The sequence below is a fragment of the Hyperoodon ampullatus genome (assembly GCF_949752795.1).
Source record: "Hyperoodon ampullatus genome assembly, chromosome: 7".
NCBI classification, from domain to species: Eukaryota; Metazoa; Chordata; class Mammalia; order Artiodactyla; family Ziphiidae; genus Hyperoodon; species Hyperoodon ampullatus.
In genome coordinates this window covers 16,905,441-16,913,688 of record NC_136920.1, presented here as the reverse complement: position 1 = coordinate 16,913,688, position 8,248 = coordinate 16,905,441, and the positions used below count along the sequence as shown (strand labels likewise).

General features: G+C 54.7%; 1 protein-coding gene across 5 annotated transcripts in view; it reads right to left on the bottom strand.

The window, feature by feature from the left end:
- AMBRA1 (autophagy and beclin 1 regulator 1) overlaps positions 1–8,248 on the bottom strand; it is a gene marked incomplete at its 5' end in the record, with an annotated part of 147,650 nt that continues 139,402 nt past the window's right edge. For all 5 annotated transcript variants that reach the window (XM_079707870.1, XM_079707871.1, XM_079707872.1 and 2 more), the window contains one exon: positions 1–1,572. In XM_079707870.1, coding sequence (XP_079563996.1) covers positions 1,088–1,572 — 485 coding nt within the window. In that variant the 3' untranslated portion in view covers positions 1–1,087. The remainder of the gene's footprint in view (positions 1,573–8,248) is intronic.

The window sequence follows — 8,248 nt, the reverse complement described above, 5'->3', positions numbered from 1 at the left end:
TGAGGGGCATGTCATCATTTTAATGATGTAGATCTTTGGTGTTTCCCTCATTAGCAGTCAGACTATCCCCTCTCCTCCCACCACAATGTTTCTATGATGAGTTACAAACAGAAAAGAAATCACATTTTCATACTAAAAACAAAATAATCAGAGCCTTGATTTCTCCACTAGGAACTACATGTACAGTTCAAGATTCCACATGCAACACCTTAAATCACAGACCAAGACCTCACATTCTGACCTGGAGTCTCATCCCCTCCCCCAGCCTTGGGCTGGCTTTGGCCTAGGCTCAGCTAATACTGACACCCACAGGTGCTGCTCTGAGGGCCTTGGGGGGTGGTGGGGAAGGAGGAGCTTGGTGGACAAGCACTGGGGGCTGGCCAGCCTACACCCCCCACTCCTGAGCGAGGACCTGCCCACCATCCCTTGACCCCATCCTGTCTCAGGCAAGCAGGCTGCCCCATTCACTCCATGGTTGTTCCCCACCAGTAAGTGCAGGAAGTCCCTGTCCTCAGGAATCCAGAGGCCTGGCCTGACCCCTGACTGTGGTCTCTGTGGGGTAAGATGATCAAGAGAGGCTGAAGCTCTGGAAGGCTCAGAGATGGAGCTGGTTTCTGGGAGCCAGGCCGCTCCTCCTGCACTAGGGCTCCTAGTGGCTCTGCCTGCACTACAGGTGAACAGGGAGAAGCTGGCCCACTGGCCACCGTCCAGGATGGTTTGGCCCAGATCTGGAAGACTATTCACCCTTCTGAGGGCTCTCTGCCCAGGGCTGAGTCCCTTGAGCCTTGTTTCCAGGAGAAAGGGGGGTTCATGGCAGGGATACCCATTTCCACCTCCATTCACACTGAGCACAGCAGTCTGTGGCTCCCCTGGGTTCCAGATCCTGGAAGGTTCTAGTTCCCAGAGGCAAGCCTTGCCCCTTTGACTGCCTCATGCTGGCTGACTCAGACCCCCTCTCGACCCCCCACCCTCTCGCTCCCGTTTCCTGACGCAGCCCGCGGCTCTTCTGCGCATACAGTTCCCAGTCAGCTGTGAGGTCCGGTTTCTGCTCAGCGGTTCGAGGGGAGGCACCAGTGCACACACGTCTCTACCTGTTCCGTGGCTCCCCACTGGGGCCCGCAGCCTCCCCCAGGCTGCTGCCCCCGCCATCGGGAAGGTGGTTGTTATTGGTGAGGTCGCAGTGCAGGGCCGGTCCCTCAGCGCTGGGAAGGGGGACGGGGGAGGAGGCGGGCAGGGCTGCCTGGGGTGGGTCCCGCGCAGGGGTACCAGGCCGGTCCCAGGAGGCTGTCCGTGGGCTCAGGCCTCGCTCTGCCAGCTGCCCAGCTTCCGGGAGCAGTCCCCGAGAGGTGGAGGGCTGGGGCGAGGGGGCGCGCGAGGCCCCAGGCTCGGTGCCCGTCTGGGAGCTGCGGTGAATACGGTGGCTGACGATGATGTTGTTGCCAAAACCGCCCATGGAGGCCATGGTGGTGCTCCGCTCCCGCTGCACCACGGCCGTCATGCCCCCCTCCGCCATCAGCCGCTGGATCCTGCTGAGAGCGTCCTCCCCGCTGGCACCGTACTCCGAGCCCTCACCTGGAAGGCACAAAGCAGAAGGGAGGGGATTAACGGCTGGCCTGGGCCTCTGAGTCAGGCAGGCCACCGCTAGTAGGAACTGGGGGATTCTAGCTCAAAGCAGAAACAAGAGGGCCGATCCCTCAGTTCAAGAATCAGTCAGGCGACAGACGAATGGATAAAGGAGATGTGGCACATGTATACAAGGGAATATTACTCAGCCATAAAAAGGAACGAAACTGAGCTATTTGTAATGAGGTGGATGGACCTAGAGTCTGTCATACAGAGTGAAGTCAGAAAGAGAAAGACAAATACCGTATGCTAAAGCACATATATGGAATCTAAAAATATGGTACTGATGAACCTAGTGGCAGGGCAGGAATAAAGATGCAGATGTAGAGACCAGACTTGAGGACACGGGCGGGGGAAGGGTAAGCTGGGATGAAGTGAGAGAGTGGCATGGACTTATATACACTACCAAATGTAAAACAGATAGCTAGTGGGAAGCAGCTACATAGCACAGGGAGATCAGCTCGATGCTTTGTGATGACCTAGAGGGGTGGGATAGGGAGGGTGGGAGGGAGGCTCAAGAGGGAGGGGATATGGGGATATATGTATACATATAGCTGATTCACTTTGTTGAACAGCAGAAACTAACACAGCATTGTAAAGCAATTACACTGCAATAAAGATATTTAAAAAAAAAAAGAATAAATCAGGGACTTGAAAACTAGGTAAGACTCCCCGAACAATCATAATTCGTACTTCTGTTTTACAGGTGGTGAAACTGAGGCCTAGGTGGCCGAGGCTGCTCAGCTGGTTAAGAGGCAGGGCTGGACCAGAAGCTGGGAGTCTGGTTTTAACCCTCTGGATACCACAGGCAGACTGGTCATGCAGCTAATGCAGGCAGCCCAGACAGCTGGCTGTGTCTGCTCCTCCCTGTCTCGGGTAACCTGGTAGACCTGGCCCTGGAACAGGGCGCACTGCCCGGTCTTTGGAAAGCGAGGGCACCGTACGGGGCGTGGCTAGAAGGCAAACGGTCTGCTCTGGTCCGTTTCACAGCTGTGCTCTCTCTCTTCATTGCTGCTCTGTTTATGTCACTTCCTAAAAGCGCACCAGGAAGACGATTTTTAACTGTTCCCTGGAAGGCATTCTGTCTTCTCCTCTTGTCCTCTCCTCTTGTCCCACTTTACTCACCAACTTTTCCAAGTTATTTCCCACATACTGTTCTCCCGGGGCTGGATGCCTGATACCCTCATTTTTCACTAGAGGCAGCCAACTGCCCCAGCCTGAGGCTTCAGTCTGCACCTCTAGGGAGGAAGAGAGAAGGTTCTGCTCTTTCCCCAAAAGCCTGAGTATTCCCTTGTCTGTGAGCAGACAAGGCTTTGGCTCAGACCTTAGTTCTGCCACTCACTAGCTGTGTGACCTAGGATAAGTCCCTTGCCACCCATATTCCTGTTTTCTTTTATCTTTTTTTGGCTGCGTTGGGTCTTAGCTGCAGCATGCAGGATCTTCGTTGAGGCACGCGGGATCTTTCGTTGCGGTGTGCAGGCTTCTCTAGTTGTGGTGCACGGGCTTCTCTGTAGTTGTGGCATGCGGGTTTTCTCTCTCTAGTTGCGGCGTGCAGGCTCCAGGTCATGTGGGCTCTGTAGTTGTGGCGCGCGGGCTTTCTTGTTGAGGCACGCGGGCTCTCTTGTTGAGGCACGCGAGCTCAGTAGTTGTGGCATGAGGGCTTAGTTGCCCCATGGCATGTGGGATCTCAATTCTCCGACCAGGGATCGAACCCGTGTCCCCCTGCAATGGAAGGCGGATTCTTCATCACTGGACCACCAGGGAAGTACCCCTCAATTTTCTGACTTGCAAAAGAGGGATGAAACATCCAGCCTGCATGGTGCCGGGCAGAGGGAATGAGATAATGCCCGTTACGCACCTGACACACAGCGGGTGCTCAGTCAATGGTGGCTGTTGTGAATAACCTGGACTCTGCAGGAAGAGCCCCACCCTGAGGGACCTTCCTCCAGCCTGTGTTCAGCCCCCACTGGGCAGACATTCAGTCCAAGCCTGTGGGCAACTATGATCAAGGCTCCCAGGCTGCCAGGGCTGCTCTACCAAACTATGTCCAGATTTGCTTCCTTTGGCTACCTGTTGGCCACTTTGGGATTCTGCAGTTTGGGCAGCTTTGATGGTGAGGTTTGAACTTTTTTGGGGGTACTTGTTGTCAAGAGCTATCTTTGCAAGACTTTCTTTGCTCCCACACTGTCCAGTGCCTTCTCTCTGCTCACCTTGTCAAAGCTGGATTTCCAGGCAGCCAATTTTGCAGCTTAGCTGCAGCGAAGTCCCGTTAGATCTCTCCCTCCTTGCGAGTGCTTGGCAGGCATGTGCTGGTAGTTCTTCCTCTGGGTCTCAGTGAGACAGTTCACCCCAGAACTGAGTAGGGACTCCGCCTGGGCTCTCACTTATGTCCAGCCTGCTTTTCTCCAGATTTTCTAGTAAATTCTACACACACACCCCTCCAACCCCTCAAGGCAAGCTGCCCTTACGTGCTTCCCCCTCAGACAGCTCAGTGCCAACTCCCAGGGCAGAAGGAAAGAGAACCTGAAGGGCTCTCAGAGTACTTCTCTCAAGGGAAAAGCTGTTCAGCAGTGAGGAAAGGTCAACCTAGGGCTTTGGTGCCAGCACAGCTTCTACTCTGTGAGCCAAAAGGGCTACCTGGAGAGAGCCCATGGGGACCTCCCTGTGCTCACTGCCACCGCCACAGTTTTCCAAGAACGCTATGCACTGAGGGCCTCCCCAGCCCGGACTGGGGTATGCAGTAGGCTGGCCCACGGCCTGCTTGGCCTTGGAGCTCAGTGGGCTGGGCTCTGTGCCCGGTGAACTATCAGCTCTTTTCCTGTAGATCACTTCGAGGGGCAGGACAGGTCTGCCTTGGGGCCCTAGGGGAGCTGTCACAGTTAGGTCCTAGCCCTGCTGCTGGCACTCAGATCTGGGCCCTCCTGTCCTTTCCCACTGTGCCAGTGGCTCCGGGCCTGGCCACCTCTCACCGCAACTGTGGCTGTCCTTCCTAAATGGTCTTCTTGCTTCTCTCTCCCCTTTCCACCCAGCCTCCATGCTGCTGTTATTACCATTCTAATTCAGCTCTGATCCACTGAGTTCTGGTTAAGTCCATACTCTGTTCAAAACCCAGCAGCTCCAAGAGTCCTCAAGTAGTTAAGGTTCTCACCGTGACACTTAAGGGCCCTCTCTGGTCAGGTCCTAGCTGTTTCCCTGACCATCCCCCTTCCTGAACCCAGAGACTCAGCGCTGCCGTGTGCCCAGCGCCCCTACCTGCACACACTGTGGCTGCTCTACCTGCCACACACCTGCCCGTTTCCCCACGTCCGAAGTCCACTTGTTTTCAAGGGCCAACACAAGTACCACCTCCCTCACCCTGCCTTCCGTGGTCCCCAGCTGGGAGTGGCTGCTCCTGCTCTGAGCCCCACAGTGACCCACACCTCTCTGCGTCAGAGTTCTCTCCCTCTGGGCTCTAAGTTCCTGACGGTCTCAGACTAAGTTTTATTCATCTTCGGGCTTGCACTTGGCATCTACCTGTCGAATGTGTGGGTGAATAAAGGGCTCCCAGGCTGCCTACAGGCGTTCCAGACTTAAGGTGGCTTCTGAAAACTGGTCACATGTTACCCTTTTGCTATGGGGACACAGTTATATGTCTGTTTCCTTTCTGGACTTATTTCTGAGGGTAGAGACATGGCTTCATCTCTGAATCGGATTCCCTCTGCAACACCTGTGGATTCATGATGCCTAATACAATACTAGATGTAAAGTAAGTACTCATAAAAGATGGGATAGAAGAGTTTAAAATGTACACACAGATGATTTCCTCAGGGCTGCGTGTAGGTAGCTTCAGCCCAGAGAGCTGTGAGCTGTGCTTGTCTCTTGGGAGCTCTAAGTCAAGGCTGCGAGCCAAGGTAGGCAGCCAGCACATTCTTCAAGAGGAAAACACACTGGGGTCTGAGAGAAGTGGCAGCCATGGTTAGGGATCCAAGCTATTAGCTCCAGGAGCAGTGGCGGCCACAAGGGTTAATTCTGCTGTCTCCTTCCCTGTAGCAAAAGCATTTCTTTTTGTCTCTGAAAAATGGTAAACTGATTTAGTGTTGACATGAGATCATTTCCCTGGCAAGTTCTAAGGTACGTTCTGGATGCAGAGGCCAGAATGGGATCAGGAACTTCCCATAGTGCCCAGTTCTGGGGGTTTCACTGCCCAGAAGATGGAAGCCAGATTGCATCAGAGGAGGAGCTGACCTCAGGGGGCACCCTTTCCTTCCCTTTTCACATTTGCTCTTCCCTGGCCCAGCTGGTCTGTCATCTTCACCAGACAACAAAAAGGTCCAGGCAACCCTTCTCAGGGGTCAGAGGCAGAGCCATGGGCTCCCCAAACAGTGCAGCCCAGCCAAGCTCAGGGGCAGGGCCTTGCCTGTGCTCAATTCATTCATTCCACACACTTCTTGAGCGCCCACTGTGTGCCAGGCAGGCACTGTATCAGAGCTGGGAGCAAACAGTGAGCCCAGGGAATGCCTCCCCTCCCTTTCTGAGTGACAGGGTAGGGAAGCTTTAAAGCTGGACAAGTAAAAAAGCCAACACCTGCAAATTCCCCCTGTGGAGGGCTCTTCTGGGGAGTCCTAGACAGAACTGAATAGATTTTAATAAAATTCTCATAGAACATGAAAATGAGGAGTAGCCTGGGACCCTTCAGTGCTAACCAATGGGAAAGGGCTAGGGGAGGGGCAGCCCACAGAATGGTAATCACCACAAGTCGAGCTGGTTGCCCACACTGATAGACTGGGCCCTGGTGTGTGGAGGGACAGAGAGGGGGGTATCCCCCAACCAGCCCCACCTTCTAGCTAAGCCCAGAAGAGTTAACCAACTTGATGAGCGGTTTCCTCTAGTAGTTTTGCCAACTGGGAGACAGAAGGCAGGTGTGTGTGTGTGTGTGTGCCTGTGTGTGTAGCTGCTGTGTCTGCCTGCTAGATGGGGAAAGCGGACCAGGAAGGAAGTCTGAGCCCAAGAAGACTCTTGATTCCTGCTCCCCGTACCAGAGCGGCAGTAGCGGACGGTGGTCAGTGGGGTAAGCACCTCAGAACAACGCTCCTGGCCCCAGGAGGGACGAGGCTGGCCAGTCACACCCATTGGTCAATGCCCCACACATCTCCCCATACTTCTTTCTAGGTGTGGGGCTTTCTGAAAGGGACTATGATGCTGTCCCTTTCAGAGCTGGAGGTCCAGAGCTCCAGGCAAAGTTCACCAGGCCAGACAGATGCAGCGAGCCATCCTGAACTACCCTGCCAAGGCTCCCGTTCTAGAGAACAGCCTATTCAACTGCTGCCTCTGCTGAAGAGTGCCTCTAGCCTCTGAAGGGCTCACCCTCCACCACCTGTTCTACTTTGCAGGGAGAGACTGGGAGAGAATCAGGTTCTGGTCTCAAACTGGAAAACAGAACCTCCTTCCTCCTGCCAGCCCATCATCCGCATCCCTAAACAGGAAGAAAGGAACTTATCATTGACTGGAGGTCAGGAATCAGCTGATGCTAATCAAGAAATATCAGAGACTTCTTTGGGAGGTGAAAACACGGGTGGATGCTCTTCTTCTCAAGTGGGGAGCCCCTGCTGCACTTCACTTTCAGGCTGAAGGCCTCACTTCTGACCCAGGTCCCTGTAATCTGCCCTTCCTGCTCATCCAGCCTCAGTCTCAACATGCGCTGACAGGCCACGAACAAGAGCCCACTAGTGAGTGGCGGTGCAGACTGTAATGTTTTTGAACTTGATGCCCTTGCAGCTGCTGTCCCCTCCGCCAGGAATGCCTGCCCCCTGCCCCCATCCCACTTTGCCTGACATTTTCCTACTTATCCTTGAAGACTCAGCTCAGGGTCACCTCCTCCAGAAGTCTTCCCCGAGCCCCACAGTTGGAAGCTGGCCCCCCCTCCTCTGTGGCCCCGAGGTCCTTATCGTGTGAAGCAATTACCTGCTGGGTGCCTGCCTCCCTGTCTAGACTTCCAGTTCCTTGGGGAAGGACCAAGGCCTATCTGTCTTTGCAACCCCAGTGGCTGATGCATGGAAGACAGTCAGTAAATGGCCATGAGATCGCGGCAGAGGGGCCACCTCAGACAAGGACTTCCGCCTGGGGCTGGCCAGCCCTGTCCTCTTCAGTGAGGCTCGGAGTTGTGTCGGGCTGCTGCAGCTGCTACCTCTACACCAAGGGGTTTCCACCCAACAGATGTAGGAGGTGGCCTGGGCCACAGACCAAGAAGGGACTTAACTGCAAAAAGTGTCAGTTCATGGCAGCAACAGGGATAGTGCCCTGCTGAGGGGCTGCAATTTGGAAAGCTGTTCCCTGGAGGTGACACAGGCAGATTAGTTACTCCTTGCCTGATAAACACCTGTCCTCTCTTATGGTCTCTCTTGAGCAAATGGCTTAACACGGACCTAGGAAATGTGGGTCTGTTTGGAGGCTGCCTTGTCTGGAGCCTGGAGCAGCCAGGGGCTGGGGTAGGGGGTAAGGACAGTGACTGAGCGAGAACAGCCTATTTAACACAGCTGCCAACACACTCCGAAGGGGCTCCAGCGCTACCGCTGGGAAGTGCTAATTGGTTCTTAGCAGTGTGAGGCCAGTGCAGAGCCAGGGCGGAGCTGGCTGAGCCACACCTGCA